The sequence below is a fragment of the Pieris napi genome, chromosome 21, assembly GCF_905475465.1.
Source record: "Pieris napi chromosome 21, ilPieNapi1.2, whole genome shotgun sequence".
NCBI lineage: Eukaryota > Metazoa > Arthropoda > Insecta > Lepidoptera > Pieridae > Pieris > Pieris napi.
In genome coordinates this window covers 562,640-582,026 of record NC_062254.1, presented here as the reverse complement: position 1 = coordinate 582,026, position 19,387 = coordinate 562,640, and the positions used below count along the sequence as shown (strand labels likewise).

The window sequence follows — 19,387 nt, the reverse complement described above, 5'->3', positions numbered from 1 at the left end:
CCGCCCTACCCTATTAGTAATCTTACAGCTAACAAATCCATATTATAAAAGAAAACACTACAATATACAAAGCCAAAACAGATTACATAAACAAAATATATGAAACAGAAAACATAAGTACTTTAATAGACAAATGTTTTAAAAGGCCATCAACGTACTTGCGAGCCTTCTGGCAATGTGGGAGTCTATGGACGTATCATTTAACATCAGATGAACCTCCCGCCCGTTTGCCACCTATATATCTTTGAATTTTTATTTTAAACATTACTCAAATAAACCAGTTGCATTATATGCTCTAAATAATGTTAAATATTTAAAATCTTCGATGGCGATATGCAATTCGTACTTATGAATAAATTTCTTTAAACTTGCATTTCTTTTCTCTAAAAAAAAGTAATAAGATACGTCCACAGATAGTATGAAAGGAATGTATCATACTTATATTCTTATATGTCAATGTGACGTTTTATTAAAGCTTGAAGTTAGCTTATATTAAAATATCATACTATGTGTTAATCTATTGAAATTTATATTTATAGTCCTTTTCACGAAAGAAGTCCCCCAGACGCGGCGCTGCAATCGCATGACGTAATGTTGCCATTTATGAGTAAAAAATTTACCTATTTTATTTACATTTAGCAGATGTAATTTATCAAGTAATATTATTTTCTGCATACTTCGATGAAACAATATTTCTGTTATGTAAAAAGTATATATTTATTTACTTATATTAGCGGTGTTCTACCTACTTACAGGGAAAAGTTGAGAAAATAGGGTAAAGAAAAGCAATACAATTTTTTATTCAGAGTTTTATAGCATAATTGTTGGGTTACAATTTTTTTCGAAGTACACACCGCTGTTATACCTTCGTTTGTAATTCTTGTTATAGTTATTTCTGACACACCTGCAATTAAATTATGAACAATTAAAAATAATAATAACTTTAAGTTATTATGCTTATGTAATATATGTTTTAATTTCAGTTACCTAGTTTCATCACGTTATGTATTTGTTGAATTTTGTCGCAAAAACGAATTTATATCATAAAAGTCCCATCAATACAGCAAAAAAATATTAAATGGCAACTCTAAAAAGTACCTGTTATGGCGGCAATTCTCTTCCGAACATTGTTTAGTTGTATTAAAACACCTTGATTCTTATGTTCCGCTTCACAGAACTCTTTCACCTTTAATATCATTTCTCGAGCCGAACTTTTTACAACTTTTGGCATTGTAATCAATATTTAAAATGCACTAAGCTAGTTAAAAATTCACAAAAATCTACCACAACAAACGAACTTGATAACATCGACGAATGACAACATTGCCGACCTGTCAAATTTAGTTCCAAAAATATCCGCGGGACTTCTTTCATGAAAAGCACTATAATACCAAACAACAGCTAAAAGACAGAATCAGTAGTTTTTGTAAAAATACAGTATAATATTGAATACAAACTTCACAGCATAGTTGGTGTTAAAATGGCAACATTTCGATAGACAAAAGGTCAAATAGTTGTCTTTCAATTTGATGTTGTCTCTGGCAGACCACAGTTAATTTGCTGTAAATCAGAGACAATATTAAACGCACATACATAATTTTATAAAGTAACGTTTAAATACGTTCAAAAATTATTCATTTAAATAGATAATCTATTTCTGATGTCACATATGTAACTCGTCACAAGAAATAATAGGGCCATTGGCCGAATGACAGGATTTTATTTTTAGTGGGGAACTTTTAAAGACTTTTCGAATACATAATATTACGTTCTCACAAGTACTTGGCACGTTTGTTGCGGTAATGTTTTCACCTCTTTAGGGTTATTTACCCTTTTAATTGTTTTACTGAATTGCCTAAAGAAAAGTATAGAAAATATTTTTTATGGAAATACATATATACTCAACACATACATGCGACTTTTAGGTACTTATTTATTAAGATCCTGGACGTGGTTGGACATATTTTTTTTTAATATTTTGACATATATCTATAATGATATAGCATTCTAATTGTGAAATAATTTTGAAATTCGGTCCAGTAGTTTTAGTTAATTCATTAGAAACATTTCGTATAGTGTAAAATCAAAATTCCAACCTCAAAATAAATTCTAGATCCTAAGACTAAATATGAATCTAATTAAATCTGTCGAACCCCTACTCAAACCTAAACTAAAAATAACTTTACATCAATAATGCACAAGATATATATATATACTTTATAATAATACCTATCCCTGTACCCAGGTAGTCCCGCACGGATAGAACCGATGCAGTCGGTGCGAGCCACCCGGGGCAGCCGGGTGAAGCTGGAGTGCCAAGCGAGCGCCCGGCCCCCGCCACGGATATCGTGGTACAAGGACGGCCGGCCCGTCGCTGATATTGCTTTAAGAAGATTCCGGGTGCAGAGTTTCAGGTAATATTTTTATTTTACAGCAAGCGCATCAACATCCCTTTATACCTATAAAGCCCACTTACCCTATGAATTCAAAAAAGGTTGTTATTTCACATATAATTATCAAATCAATGTATTACAAAATATTTTAAAAGAGTAAGTATGGAGTTTCTTGCCAATTCATCTCCATATGAAACTACCTTTAGGAAGGGGCAACTAGTAATTTTTTTCGTAATTTTGACTTTCAAGTGCATCTTTAATATGCCTAAATGATTTTACTTTTGACTTTGTAACTTAAGTCTATCTCTTAGTGGGTGCAATTACACTAAGAGTGAATGAATAAGAGTAAATAAGATTAATTCCGATGTATGGATAAGTTTGGTCAAATTACGTCAGAATTCTTTATTAGGGAGTGCCAATGTCGGCTACTAATATCGTCCCTCAGCTGAATTATTACCGCAATAATTAGATTATAAATGGCTGGGCATTGGCGCTTGACGAATTACGTCATCTAACAAAGATACAATGTAGTTCTATTAATGAACGCTAATGTCGCCTGTTATGAAATGCAAAATAATCAAATAATTTTTTAAAAATAAAGTCGATTTCTTGTAAATACTTTAAGAAAACTTATAACTTAGTGCTCAGTAAATAAAAATTTAAGTTGGCGCCCCAAAGATAGTACCGGTGACCCCAGAGCTGGTGCTTTCCTCGCTCAACTAATAAGTATCGCAGGGACCAACTTTTTAAAATTGTTTTAATTTTCTTTTTATTAATTTGTAATTTCTTTTATTATTACTATGTAAGTTAAGGAAATTATAAATACTGTATATTTGATTGTTAGGTTTAGGTTTTAATAAACGAAGAATGGAAACTTAATGTTGGGATTATAAAGCCGTAACATCATTACGTTAAAATAGATAAATTATACCGTAACCGTCAAAGAGGATTATAGGAAATATTTTAAGAAGGGAAGACTTCGACTTTATTTAGCAGTTACAATGTAGTTTTTCTTTAAAATATTAAGTATTAATTACTGTCGTTTGTTTGAGGTTTAATTTCAGTTTTCTTTCTCTATCTATTATTGTACTTATGTTAACTGTTTCATATTATATCTTGTTTCATATTATATCTTGTTTATCAATATAATCTGTTTTGGCTTTTTATATTGTCAAAGTTTTTCTTTTATAATAAAGATATGTATTAGCTGTAAGAATATGAATAAATAAATAAACATCAAATACATATTTACAATATTCAACTAAATATATCTATATTATACATGCATGCATCAGAAATATCTCAAATACTTTTGAAAAATATTGGACTGTAAGTTGGAATATAAATCTCTCGAAATATTTCTAATAAGCAAGCTCCTATTTTGAAGTCGGTTAATAAATAAAGATAATCGTAGTTTGTATATTAATCGCAATGAATTACTAATTGTACATGTGATGTCCTAATTAATAGATCAATGCACAGATTAAACATTAGGTACAATGCACATGGTGCTTGCATCAGCAATGGCCAATTGCATTAATTACTTAAACAAACCTCTGTCATTGACCTAAAACCGAGTTCACAATGGAGTTTTATTGCTATTTATTTCTTTAGTATCGCCAATAGGCGTGGATTCTTTTAATTATTATATTGCACACAATAGGGCTGTATCTGGATCGAAGACGATTGTTTCATAAGCGATAATTTATGAATTATGTATCGAATAAAAATTTCTCGTGTCACGGTGTTAGTAACTAAACTCCTCCGAAATCGACCGATTTTCGTGAAATTCGCAGACCTGCGAATCGGACAAAATCTATTTTTCATCGCCCTAAATGTTAAAAGTGGTCCACCCCTAATTTTTAGACAAAAATTTTGTTTTTATTTTGAATGAAGCAGCATACAAAAATACATACAACCCTTAATTTTCACCCCTCTACGATCAACCCCTATTTTGTATTATAGTAGATAGTTATTTTTATTTAAGTAAATTTTTTTTCCTAGAAATAATATACATGGCAATTGATATATATTATGATAATAAGTAATTTTTTAACGAAATATATACACGAATAAAAATTATATTTTATTCGTCTAAACTCTAAAGACCCAATTACGAGAGCAATTATGAAGTGCTGCGAATTGCAATTTCACGGTTCGTTTGCCGACATTTTGTTTGACATAAGAACTTCATTCATTTATAAATGGCTATATAAACTTTTCTCCACAATTATAAACATAAGGATTAGAGACACATTGGAAAAAAAACAGCCAGTGGAGCAAGCAGGCTTCAGAAGGGGCTTTTCAACAGTCGACCACATCCATACCCTTGAGTTGATAATGGAAAAGTATCAGGAAAAACAAAGAACACTCTATATATCATTCATAGACTACCAAAAAGCCTTTGATACAGTAAGACATAACAGCATCTGGGAAAGCTTGAAAGAACAGGGAGTAGAGGAAATATATATAAAAATCATCAAATCCATATACAAAAACAACAAAGGTAAAATTAAGCTTGAAACATTAGGCCCTAGTTTTCCAATAGAACGAGGAGTAAGACAAGGGGACCCGCTGTCTCCAACAATATTCATAGCTGTTCTTGAATCGATCATTAGCAAGCTAGATTGGAGTAAACAAGGTCTATACATAGACGGTACTTACTTGAGTCACCTGAGATTCGCGGATGACCTAGTACTGTTATCCGAGTCATCTTCCCAACTACAGAGCATGGTAGAAACCCTGAACCAAGCTAGTGGAAAAGTAGGCCTAGAGATGAACATTACAAAAACTAAGACAATGACAAACAGCTCTCAAAGACCAATAACAATCAATAACAAACCATTGGAATACGTTGAAGATTATGTCTATCTGGGAAAAACCATAAGTTTTCACAGAAAAAATAAAAATACAGAAATAGAGAAAAGAATAAAATTAACATGGAACAAATTTTGGGGTCTCAAGGAAATTTTTAAAGGTGATCTACCACAAGACATTAAAACCAAAGTCATGAATTCAAGCCTCTTGCCTTGTTTGACATATGGTTGCCAAACGTGGAAATTCACTGCTGAAACAAGAAAAAAGATAATCGTCTGTCAGAGAGGACTCGAAAGAAGTATGCTAAAGATCAGAAAATCAGATAAAATACGCCATACTAAAATAAGAAAAATAACCAAAGCAACAAATGCTTTAAGCTACGCAAAAAAACTGAAATGGAAGTGGGCAGGACATGTTGCCCGGCTAACTGACCATAGATGGACTAAAAAAGTAACTTTCTGGAAAGGCCCACTAGGCAGAAGAACAAAAGGTAGACCTATTACGCGATGGGAAGACGACATTAAAGCGATAGCTGGTCGAAATTGGAGTGAAGTGGCCGAGGACAGAGATAAATGGGCGTCACTGGAGGAGGCCTACACCCAACTTGGGGTTCCAGTAGATTAAGTATTTAAAAGGAATATATATGTATATATTTTTAACTAATATAGATTAATAACATGAACTAACACTAAAAATAAATTGTAAGAAGTGTAAACTTATATAATACTGGAAATAAAAGGCTTTTTATTTATTTATTTATTATATATTAAAACTACTAGAAGATGCTTTAGAATTGAGTACTAGTTCTCTGTGCCAAGAGATCCGTATAATGGCAAGTAATATTCCTTATTTGTCTAGTAATAAGCATGTTCGAATGCAGATCATGGGGCTTTATGTTCAAAGTCCTGGGTCTTAAGACAAAGTAACTTCTCGACTAGCGTGAAACACTAACGCCAAAGGAATTTGTATGAAACTGGTCACGTGACCAAGTGTGAGTCTTTCGTGGTGGGTCACGCTTGTCGAAAAGTGATTTTGTCTCGAGCCCAGCGTGCTCTAAGACCCAAGCATCTGATGAACTCTGCTCTTCAAATATGCTCCTATCCATCATCTATTACCATATACTTATTACATCTAAAAAAGAACCATGTCTTTATAAATGTGAACTGAATTTCAGAAGGCGCTCGGTGTTAGTGATAAGGCATGCGCGTCGCGAAGATTCAGCGACGTACGAGTGTAGGGCGCAGGGCGCTGTGGGGCCTCCTGCTATAGCATCTGCCAACGTCAGTGTTCTGCCGCCCGCCACAAACGCACCGGACACATGTAAGTACTAAAAAGATGATTCTCTATAGATGCAACCGCTAGAAGCGTACAAAACTAAGGTTATCTCTTTCACATCACATTGTGTTTATACGAGATAAATAAGGACATCATACTTTGAATATTAATAGCCCTCCGGAGACACAATTATGTCATTAAAGTGTATCAATTAACAGCTAATCGTCAAGGTATCACACTATTGTTTACCGGTTCAGTTTTCACAATATATGGGAAAATATCGCTTCGACGAATGCGACAATACCGCGATCAGTTAGCCGTCGTGTCTATGGAAATCATTGTTTATGCAAACGGTAATTATTTACTAACACACGCTAGCTTTGTTTATGAAGAAAATTTGTAGAAACATAGAATCATAATGGATTTAATAATGAATTTTAAATCAAAATACTTATACGTTTATTAAGCGTAAGAAATTTCATACACAAAAATAATGTAAATAAACACAGAACACTAAACGAATATAGATAATTTCATTTGACACATTGACAGATCTTGAAACTATGTTGGTATTTGTTTTAGAATACTTGGATTAAATAATAAGTACTCCGTAGAAATATGTACGTCTCCTAGCAATTACGAGTTGTATTCTGAATAAAGCATCAGGACCGGACGTCCAGCAAATTCTTGGAATTAAATATAAGACTAATCGTAGACTTGAATTAATATTGAATAATTATCACCTCAGAAGATGATAGAAATGTATGTTTTAGCGATGCTTGGTGCGCCGTGTCCGATGCCGGACCCTTCTTCCTATTGCCTCAATGGAGGAACTTGTTTATTCTTTGAGCTAGTTCAAGAACAAGCTTGCAAGTAAGTTACGCAATTATTATTGAGTTTTCTGTCATACACAATGCCTCATAAATATCTGTCTATGGAAGTTGTGGAATGTCATAATAACTCTCCACATTCTGCTCTAATCTGTACTAAACAATTTTAGTGTGGAAAACCAAGTAAAGAAAGTAAAATTGTTTCAATAATAAATTTAAATTCTAACTCAATTTAATTTTTTTACAAAGACGGTATGTATAACCTTTTTTAATATTATTTCAGATGCCCAGAAGGCTTCAATGGACAACGCTGTGAGAACAAGGACGTGTCGAACAGGAGCAGTATGTATCATTCCTACACATGCAAACTGGGCCTCTCCACGTCTTACTACTGTTAGCGAGACCGCTACAACCCCCTGCCCACCTTTGTATTTAATGTTCAACAAATATCCGATTGCAAATAATAGTTAACTGTAATTAAAGAGTTTACATTATGTGTATCCGATTATGGAACCGTTTACCGCCAAAATATGACACTTCAAGCATTGCCATAGCCAAAAATATATTTATATCATTTAAGACTGGAATAGACTAAAACCGGTATTCACAAAGGTCACTATATTTTTAGGATACTTTTTTCGATTCCTAATAATCAGGGTCGGCTTTAATGGCCTTTTACAGAAACTCTGTTTCTCGTAATTGACACGAGACAACATGATGGTTCTTTATAATCTGTAGCAAAAACTATTAGCAAAGCTTTAAGTTATTTTGTAGTAAAATAGCTGGCCCAGTGAGATTATATTTATAAGGATAATTGCAGAATTTTATTGATAGTCCACGTTGGGAATTTTACAGCGTTGTTGCAGTCCATTGGCGCATTTTGAAAACCCTCCCATATGTAGCTAGGTAAATTTAAAAATGGCTTATAAGAAAATTATCGTCCGATTTTCGAAGTTGTAAATATTTTACTGTATTTTGCGAAATATTGTATTGTTATTAACGCGTAAGGTTTGACATTATCTTAGTATATTTTTCTGATGAAGAGACTTTGAGTTGTGTACATATCTATTAGGGTAAGGCTTTTAGGATCATTTCCCGACTATACAGAACAGAGTAGTTTTTTATTATAAACTCCGTTGACAATAATTACTATTAGTCTTCTTAATGCAACAATTTTGGAATTCAAACAAGCACTTATTTTTTGTAAAGGCTGTCGTTCAAACTCCTAGTCAGAATGCAGTTCATAGTAATAGACTAGATAAATTATATTTATAGGTAGAGTAAATAAATGAATGACTAATGTCGATGACAGATCCTATATCAATTTTCCTACTCGCAGTGAATGAATGAGTTGAAGTCTATGTGCTGTTTGCGACGAACGTGTTTTAATTAATTTCATTTTGTATAAAGTTTTTAAGTCCATTATTTATATTAAATGAACTAGATTTGTCTATTTATTATAACAATGTCAAGAAAGGGCTTATGGTGACGTCATATGCTTTTCTACTTTTATAACAAAATAACCCATAGTTTTGAACTCATCACAAGGCGTCACTACTTTTCTTTAGTCTCACAACAAATACTAAGCAACACATCTAGTTAGTTATGTAACAAATATACCAAATTTCAATAAAAGAATGAGTGTTGGAATTAATGAGGCGATAACTTTGGTTTTTTATTCTCGAACTATCCCAAACCCTTCAAAAATCTATGGAATTAAAATGGAAAATGGTACGTATATCTGGTCAAAATTATTTCTTTACGTGCACTTAACTTCTTATCCGCACTCATGTCGTAAAATGAAATAATGTAACGCGTTTTCACTGTTTCATGTTAAAATTCGTTACATTTTTTCATTTGTTAATCTAAAATGACAGTTCTAATGCTTTCTCTACTAATTGTCTATGGGAGCATGCATCATGCATGTCTATGGGGTAAAATGTGTACTTACTATTTGTTGTGAGATAATTATAACAAAATAACAGTGCATGGTAGTTTGCGAATTGCTAAAATATTTTAGGAATAAAGCACAATTCTTTATGTACGTACAATATGTAAATAAGTTTAATGTACCAACGATATGTTCCTAAAATATTTTTACATTTTAGTAAGACCTATAAAAATTATATTAATTTCTTATTTTCTAACAGGTCTCGGTGAACGACTTTGGTGAACGAACGAATGAGACTTCGGTCTACGAATGATAGTTGCACGGACCATTCCTGACAATAGTTTATAGAGTAATTTAAACTGCCGTATATTCTTATAATTGTAACTAAATAAAGACATGCTTTGTTTATTATAAGACGAAATTGCTATTACATTTTCTTCTTGAAAATTCAACAAAAAATTGTGTTTTTCACATGTCTTTAAATTTGCCAGTTCTATACCAATATTAGCTGTATGTTAATTATCCGCCTCAGATATACTCATAGATAATCGCCACAGAAAGTACTTAATTAACATAAAATAATAAAGGCTGCTTAAAAAAGGGATTAGTATTTTAATAATAAAAAGAAACGAATGTATCATTAGAAGACATTCACCATGTAGCAGCCATCGATAAATTCTCTCATAATTTTGACTAAACTGAATCAGCGCCATCTGTTAGAATATTACTATTTAACCTTATTTTGTCAAACTTGTTTTCACATAGGCCTATAAACGAAAGTTAGTTAAACAATTGTTAATTTTGCGATGTATGATATTTTGTTATAATTTGTACAGTTAAACGTAAGTTTAGTTTTAATTAAATTATTTTTGCAATAAAAATCCTTTTGAATGTATGCGATGAAATGACTCGAAAACAAGCTGGTATTAAAATCTATTTTTGTGCTAGAATCTTTCGACTTTCAACTAGTAAACTGTTACTCGGTATCGGGTAACACTGAAATATTTGTCCATTAATTTTTAAATAACTTACCGATTGAGTAAAAACTCAAACGGCAAACGTTTGAACTAATTGTGCTTTTTATGTATCCGTTACTAAGTAACGAGGTTTCGCAACTGTGCTATTTCAAAAGATATTAGAACTTATAAACGTTGTATGTTATATACAAGTAAAAATTACTCTGGAGTAACGTTTCTGCAAGTTAAAACCCGTTTTTTTTTTAAATTTCAGGCTGGTGTAGAGCGAGCACCGCCTATCAGAATGGCCAAATTAATGAATTAGTTTAAAACCATTATATGGTTTAATTGATTTGACTTTGATATTATTAAATTATAATGACAATGGAAGCTGATACCAGCGCATTTGCTCCGACATATATTATATTTTCCTATATTCAAAAAAATGTGTTAAAAAGTATTCAGTATGGCCAGTATATCTTTTTACTTAATATATATTGAAAATAAGATAGACACTTCATAGTTCATACTTAACCTGCTTGTAAGACGAACTATTTTGGAAAGGAAATATTAAAATTAACAGGCAATTGAACAATCTTATTCCAAAGACAAATTAATAAGATAATATATAGCAAAATAATAAAGTTTCTGTGAGAGATAAATGACAAACCAAGTGGCGGATCTCTTTATTGTATCTATTGATAAAGATTTTATTCTGCTAGCAACAAAAACACTCACAAATTGCTTTGAGTTTTTCTTCAACAACAAAATCTCAGTGCCGCCTTTGGAATAAGGCAGTTCAATTTTAAGTTAATATTTATTAAATTTTATATAAAGCTGCCGAAACCACCTCACGTAATCTCATAGTATTAAGTTGTAATAATTGTACAGTATTATTTGCTGGATAACGTTATTTATTCTAGCTGTATTGCTATTTTGTAGTGCTTGTTAAATAAACTATGAAACCTGTTCGAAGAAATATTATTTCTAACACATTATTTTAGGAAAGCATTACAATATCTGAACCGAATATTAACATGGCGGTTAAGATGATATTTCTCAATAGAAGAATAATAAAAAAAGAAAATAACATGACATCCCTTCCAGAAAACAAAGACACGAAAGATTTTATTTTATTTTTATGAACTTTGTATACCTATGTAGGGGTGGAGTCAGAAAATAGGTAACATCAATACCTACAAATTACATTTGTTTTTGTGGTCTATACTACTTTTGATTACATTTTCTTAGTGATATTGCATGGAAATGAAAAATCTATAGAATTTATGCTTTCTTTAATGTTAAATTTGAAAAAAAAAAACACTCTGTTCATGCATTTATTACTATACAATTATATTACAAACTGTATTTAAATAATTGCATGCCTCTACAGGGCACATAGTTTTTGTGATACCTTTACTTAATTAATTGTTGATTTGAAAAGGCAACAACAATATTTATTGAACCTAGGTCAAAGCTAAATTAAGTAAGTTACACTTTACCTTGTAAGACCATAGCTGCTATAAAACAATAGTAATGTTATCTGCGCAACATTGAGCCTCGATAAGATTGTGATCACAAAGTATTGATCTGCGTCTTATATTATAACTGCAAGCTTAACCAAAACAATTACTTATGAGTCTATATTCCATTATTTACAAGACAAGACATTCACATACAACGCATTTGAGCCTTGTCAAATTTGGAAAACATAAATAAAACGACAAACTGGACTGCAGTTTTTCTGATACATGTTCCCTTTTTATACAAAAATCTATTTATAGTTACTGAACCCATTCACTGTTAATTAAAATTCTATAATAAACACTTGTTTCAACACAAAATGGTAAAGTTATTGTATGATATTAGAATAAAAACCCACAAGTGTAATTTGTACTATCAGTTACTCACTATCAATAAAATTATTGAATAATTTGTATAATTAGGTGTAAAACTGTTTAAATACGATAGGCTATGGGAACAGAACATGTTCTTATAGAACAACAAAAATCAAAGCGTTAAGTTATACTTAATATGTGGGTTTTATCAATTTAAATGAATAAATATTATTTAACAACATTACATCAACAACCAAAGTTTCTACTTTTTATTAGAAACAACTGAGGTATACAACTCCTAATCAGTAAGCTTATAACTAACAATAGTTTCCATTTTGTTTAAGCTAGTAGAGAACGATTTTAACTGTACATTTTGAGCATTTGTGATTTCCACTGGCTTGGCTTCCGCCCACTTCTCAGGAATATCACAGTCAGGTTTGGCATGCACTAAGACATCAAACGAGCATCGACAGTCAAGGAATGGTAGGTAAGAAATAGTTGCGGCAATTTGTAGCATAACATCGCGAATTTCCTGTTTTATCTTCTTTAAGTCTTTGCTACTGACTGTCTCATTCTTTTCTTTGGATAAGGCAACATCACCGTCTTCATACTGAACCTTGAAATCCCAACACTCTAAAACCTCTTTGGTGGCGACATTTAATATTATTAAGGACAATTTGTCCACTTTCTTGTTGACAATCCATTCTGAAAATTATAAGAGGTTTTTTTAATACACAAAATATTTCTTATGGTAAGATAAGATAGATAAAATTGCTTTTATAAAATTTTAATTAGAGAAATAACTTTTTTGACTTGGTCACATGTAGCAAGTACTTACTTTGAAGTGGTAAATACTATAGGTAGAGAAATCTAAATGGTTTTAACATGCCCTAGGGATCAAAATAAAATATTTCAAAGATACCTTCACTTTGTGTCAGTAAATTTGTTAAGAAATCCTTTATAAGAGGGTCTTCTGAAAGAAGGAGAGTTATTCCATACTGTTGCTCGGCTTTGAAAGTTTCAGGTGGGTACAAGCCTCTTTGAAATAATACTGAGTTTATGGCAAATTCTGAAAACAACAACTTTTAATTGAACATATATGTAATTAATAACTTTATTATAGTATAATATATATAATGACTAGGTATTCAAAATAATGCGCAAGTTATGACATGTTTGAAGTGAACGTACCAGTATTCAAACATAAAAAAACAAAAAGATAGAGAAAATATCTGCAGTGTTTATCATATAAAATATTAAGGTAAATAAATAGACACTTACTTAAATATTCACAAAGTATTTGCGCTGAGCCTCGCAATGTGATACAGTTTTTTGTTTGCTGTTGAGACATTGTTTTTGAATACAGTTTCTGTTTAATTTAACTGTCACGTCAACTTTATTGTTAAGTAATAAAATTGACGCGCTTTAAAATCAATAATTAAAACAAATTATTCGGTTAAAAAGTAATGCAAAACACAATAAAAGGTTTTTGTATTGTTGACGGTTACCGGTTTTTTGAAAAAGTTTTTGATGCTCAACTCAAGTTGTGTCTTATGTCAAAAGACGGATTTAATCTGTGATTTATTATGTTTGAATACTGTTATAATTAAATAACATTTTTACAACAAAGTATACTTAGATTATGTATCTTACGCATCTATTAGATATACGCAAGATAAAAAGAAATAATGCAAAATTTATCTAATATTGTTTGTAGTGACATCTATTGAGCCAGTATTTAATGATGAATCACGTGTGCTTAAAGACAGGTGGTAAGGGCAGCAACTTAGTACTAGATGGCGCTGTTACCAATCACTGTGTGTCGATACTTTCTATTCAATACTAGATGTCACTAAAAGCAGTTTAAATACAATGTCCATGTTAATAATTTAGTTGCCACTCAAATAAAAAGTTATGACCACATACTTATTTAACATTCCGTACATTAATAATCATTCTATATTTATTATTTTCTTGTTGATGGATTTATAAAACATCAAAACGTGTATGAGACATCAGACAAGTGTCTGTGTATCTATTCAACGCTGTTTAGCTGCATTGACCGATTAGATCATAATTAGGATACCAATATTTTTGATATTAGAACTTTTGTTATTACTAGATCTTTGTAATATAAGAATGCCATTAGAGTAAAAAGTCGTCGGATTACTTCATACATTTGTTTCTCGTAGCGTATATCAGTTAACCTAAATCTAAATATGTAACGCATTTTCATGCGATTTTACGAGTAATACTGATTGATAAAGATGGTTTCTAATCAGTGTTTTTATCTATGATATGTATGGTTTCAATCTAAAGATATTTTATTGTTTTTTTATTAAGTGTATAACTACGGAGCGGACAATAAAGGTAACTTTATAAAGAGGCCCTGAAGGACAAAGTGATAGAAAAGACCACTGTCTCGACGAGAAATCAATATTACAACATAGCTATACTAAATTAGAGCCAAATAAGGCCGATTTACATTATCTTAGTGTTTAGGAGAGTGCTTTAGTACAACTTGAAAGGCAAGTTCTTTAGCGTAGCGTTTACTAAAGCAAGTAGCGTTTACATGTTTCAACTAAAGTAGGTACTATCCTAAAGCACTCTCCTAAACACTAAGATAATGTAAATCGGCCTATAGATCGAGACAAATAGTTATCTTTGTTGGAGGCCTTGGCAAACAAGAGCAAGATTCGAACTAAGAAATAGAAAGGTTATATACATTATAATTATTGAGATATTAAAGTTTAAAAATTTATGTTTTTACTATACTTAGAAAATAACAGCAAGGAATAAATGGCTTATTATATATTATATATATCTATTTATATAACTTGACTGTTCAATTCAGAGAGTATTTTTGTATAACGCGATACAAGATTGTAATGGTTTAATAAAGTTCCGTGTACACTTAAAAACTATCTTACTTCCGTGTATTTTATACTAAATGTTATTTAATTTTTACAAATTTCCGTCTAAAGCAAATACAATTATTGTAATCTGATTATTTGTAACGAAAAATGGAATCATCTAATGCATTTTATTTAGCTGTTAATACACATATTCATATTATATTATGTAGGGAGAGAAGTATGACAACCTAAGTACATACAGAACATAGTGAAGTGTTCCTTTAACCAAAAGAGACGTTCCTATGCCAGACAGATTGAGTCACTGGCCGGTCTGAAAGCCTCTGTATTAAATCTGTATTTAGTGGTCAGTTTGCTAGCGCAATTTGTTGTATTGCTTCACACTGCTTATATACAGCACTGAATAAAATTACGAGATAATATACACTTTGAAGTAAAAACGGTCTCCTTTATCAAAGAGAATCTAACGGTGACAACATTTGCTAATTAGGCCCCATCCCTCGGCCACCCACGAGCACACTAGATATTTTTTATCCCCTAATTAAGCTAATTTATCGAGACAATAAGAGAAATTATCGCTCTTAAGCGGTTTATGAGAGGTATTAAATTGTTAGACGCTACTGGACTACACTCTTTGAGACGCCCGCGCCGATATAAGATCCACTGAGATAAGGGGGCCAGGGTTTTTGAGCTTTTGGGATGGAGGCTTAGTCAATTAATTATGAGGCAAATGTCGGAAGCGTTTTAAAAATCCTTACTATACCTATAAGGAATATTGTCAATATTTGTTAAGATTAATTATGTGATTTTTGTGATTGCATACCTACTTTACGAATGACAAAAAAAACTTGTGTGTAAATAAATATTATGTACACGCGTTAGAAGTTATACTTCTTTGGCGTAAGAAGATAAAAATCTTTTCAAAAAATGTTCGTAGAAAAAACGATTAGCTAACTTCAGGGTGTAGGTTTTTTGTGACGGCGTGTGCGCGCATTCGAAAAAATTTACTCTCATAATTTTTCCCTAACGCGCCAAAAGAAGTATAACTCCAAAAACCTTCCAATTTCTGTTCGTGATTATTTGTTTTTACAGCAAGTAGGCAACCTTCAGTGCCCGACATACCCCGTCGACTTTGGGTCTAAGTATGCTGGTTTCCTCACGATGATTTCCTCTAACGTACGAACGAGTGTTACTTGCGCACATAGACAGAAAGTCCACAGCCGAAATTCGACCATACGACCTTAGGGATGAGAGTGGCATACTGAAGCCAAAAAGCCTATTAGTATATACTTAAAAATACGCCTTGGGCTGGGTCAGGTAACACATTCGATCTATAAGATTTGCATTAGATAGAGGTCAAATGATATACATATAATATATACACATATACCTATAACAAGCTGATACAGTAGCATTATGAAATTTGATAAGTCGTGAACCAAAAGATTTGTCACTATATGTTTTGGATTTTTATTCGACGCTTATTCATAAAAACTATATCAGTCTTCTTGCACTGAAATATTAAACTCTCTCGTCTCTTTCTGTTAAATTTTGTATACCCAATGATGAAAAGAGACAGGTGAGTAGGTACTTCAATATGAACGACGACCTGTTTCGACTGTCGACTGTTTTAATTTTTATAAGGCATTTGAAGTTAGCACCTAAGATAACTGTATGTTAGTTTAATAAGAATCTAGAACACTTGAAAAATCCCAAAACCCACATTCGGGTGGTCACCTAACCATCAGATAAGAACTAGGAGAGGTAATGATACCGGAATGTCCCCACAAAGGCACACTTCCCTAGAATGTGTTCCGATAGCTGAGGTGCCGACGGCCGCCGTGATTTAACTAACATTTTATGGCCACTGTTACCGATAACGTTCGGAATAGGATCGGCTATTGTCGATGCCCCTTAAGGGTTGCCATGCTATAATAAAATTTAAAATATTACATTGAATCGGTAATTTTACTATTATAAACGAAACACACGAAGTAATGTAGTAGAATTGTGTTTTTTAGCTATTTCTTTAAGTTTAAGTAAGATTTCAGACTAGCCCCGGATAAATAAGATAACCGGACTATAAAAATGGTTGTTAAAGAAAAAAAAAATAAAGTTAAGTTTTTTTACCAATTATTGTAATAAGCAGTCAAAGAACAGGCTTTTTTTATTTTTATTAAGGTTTTAAGTCTATAAATAGTATTCAGTGTTTTTATGAAGCGAATTATACATTTTTAATAACTTAACGTATAATATCTTAATCGAAAGATAGGTATATGGACTATAAAACAACAAATGGACAAACAAAAGAACATTTATATTTCGGCAACAACAACACAAATACCTTGCTTTATAACGATGTATTGGGGTCGAATGCTAAGTATATCAAGACATATAATAATATATTCTATATGGAAATACAAATCAACAAGTCAAGTAATTTCGACGTTAAATAAATTCAAATAAACTAAATGGATTCCACGTTTCAGCTATATAAATAGATGAATCTATAAAAATATTCTTAATCTTTTTCTGTACATTTAATTTCAGTGTAAAGTTTTTAAAGCATTAAAGAACCGAGACAGCGAATAGATTTGTCTATTGGCAACCCTATTTGGTTACAAGAATTCTTACTTAAAAATAACCGCATTTTATTTTTAGGTAAAGCTACCGTTTTATCTAAATATTGTGTCGTTATTTGTCACTTTCCAATTCATTGTTTTAATTTTTCTTCTGTATAATTTAGAAGTCCTCCGTATAATTCTGTTGTATGAACTACTTTCACCAATAAATAGCGTTTCCCGAAGGTTTACACGTTTAATTTATTATATTAATTGTATGATATATAACGAGAATTGCTGTGGTTGCTAAAATCTCGGCAATATTTTGATGATTTCATTCCTTTCCTCGTGATGATTTCTTCACTAGATACTATCATTTCGTAAGGGGACTACTTGAGTTCGTCCATTCGTTGTTCATCAATGGAACTTTATGGATTATAGAACAGAAGGCAAACGGGCAGGAGGGTTACCTGATCTTATGTGATACCGCTGCCCAAGGAAACTCAATGCCAGAGGGCTCACGAGTGCGTTGCCGTTTAAGAATTGGTACGCTCTTTTCTTGAAGGGCCCTAAGTCGAATTGGTTCGGAAATACTTGAGTGGGCAGCTGGTTCCACATAGTGATGGTGCGTGGCAAAAACTGCTTTAAATAACGCTCAGTTGTGGAACGACTCGACGTCGAGGTGATACGGGTGGAATATCGTATTCTCCCACGACGTTCGATGCAAGTTATAATAAGTATAGAAGAGTACAATAAAGCAATACCTAATTGTTTCGCTGAAAATCAAACCCAAGATTCAAGTCACATGCCATGTGTGTTAACCACTAATGAAGGTATGTTAACCCGTAACTGGGTCAAAATATGCACAAACCATAAATCAGAGGCTTCTTATCAGTACCGATAAAGTGATTTGTGATCTAATTGAGTTATGGCGCTGACAGTTTTATTTGCTAGTTAACCACCTTAGATAACCAAGGAATGATAATTATGTAGATAGTAAAGGTATTTTCTGTAAATAGCATTTCACACTTATTTGAATATGTAGGAAGCTGCCTCTGTATGTTTAATGATTTTTATTCTAAAAATCCGAAGCTACGCTAATAAAAATATGTTTATTATGGAATATAAGATACAGGTATCACTACCACGTCATTAAATTTGTATCGGTAGACATCCCTACTCATCGTGCAGGCCGTGAAAAAACTCTCGGTACTCTTTTAAAATAATGAGTTCGCGTAAAAAAATGTAGGCTTATTCAAGTTTAATATAGAAAACCAATCAATTGAAGATGACCTATCACACGTCCGTCGTGTCCAAGCACCTGAATGGAAAATAATTAGTCGTGGTAGTTAGCACGCAATATCTCGTCCTGTCAAAATGGCATCAGGTAATATAGTCACACTGTAAGAGGGGCTGGACAGAAACCGGTGGAAACAAATAGTCCACTCCAGATGTGAGAACCACGACGAATTATTTATATTAATCTAAATGTTGGTTCAATAAGTTTTAAGTATTTAATTTAGTGTAAGATTTGTTGTTTATGTTATACATTTCTTTATTAAAAGAGAGAAAATGCCATTAAAGGTACACTGCCAAAGGGACCAACTTTAAATGTTTTTTGTTGATTAAAAATTATTATTGTGTGATTTTGTTTTTTGTTTACAAGTTTAGTTTTAGCACTTAAACAGTTTAATACAAGGTTTATGGTATGTTGTATTGACCTTTAATATATCGACGTAGGAAAGCATATTTGTTGTAAGTAGACATATTGCAATTGTTCACCAGAGCCAAAAAACTTAATTAATTTCGGAAAAAAATTAATAGTGTCGAACCTATCCATAATATTGCTACCATTTTCGAAACATATATTTATTTAACTGCCAGTCACCATTTGCAATGTAAACTTTTTATCCAAAGTTACTATAAGTACGTGTTTGGCTAGTTACAGCAAAC

General features: G+C 32.1%; 2 protein-coding genes across 2 annotated transcripts in view; one reads left to right on the top strand and one right to left on the bottom strand.

The window, feature by feature from the left end:
* Positions 1-11,131, top strand: part of LOC125060235 (protein vein) — a 75,191-nt gene extending 64,060 nt beyond the window's left edge. Inside the window, exons 2-5 of the mRNA XM_047665029.1 lie at positions 2,246-2,414; positions 6,385-6,530; positions 7,259-7,358; positions 7,599-11,131. Of these exons, the coding sequence (XP_047520985.1) occupies positions 2,246-2,414; positions 6,385-6,530; positions 7,259-7,358; positions 7,599-7,713 (530 nt within the window). The 3' untranslated portion in view covers positions 7,714-11,131. The remainder of the gene's footprint in view (positions 1-2,245; positions 2,415-6,384; positions 6,531-7,258; positions 7,359-7,598) is intronic.
* Positions 11,132-11,485: 354 nt separating this feature from the next.
* Positions 11,486-13,529, bottom strand: LOC125060236 (mitotic spindle assembly checkpoint protein MAD2A). The gene is made up of 3 exons (XM_047665030.1): positions 13,282-13,529; positions 12,923-13,069; positions 11,486-12,705 (listed from the first exon to the last, which is right to left on the bottom strand). The coding sequence occupies exons 1-3, from the start codon at positions 13,349-13,351 to the stop codon at positions 12,299-12,301; spliced, it is 624 nt and encodes a 207-aa protein (XP_047520986.1). The 5' UTR covers positions 13,352-13,529; the 3' UTR covers positions 11,486-12,298.
* Positions 13,530-19,387: the final 5,858 nt, after the last annotated feature.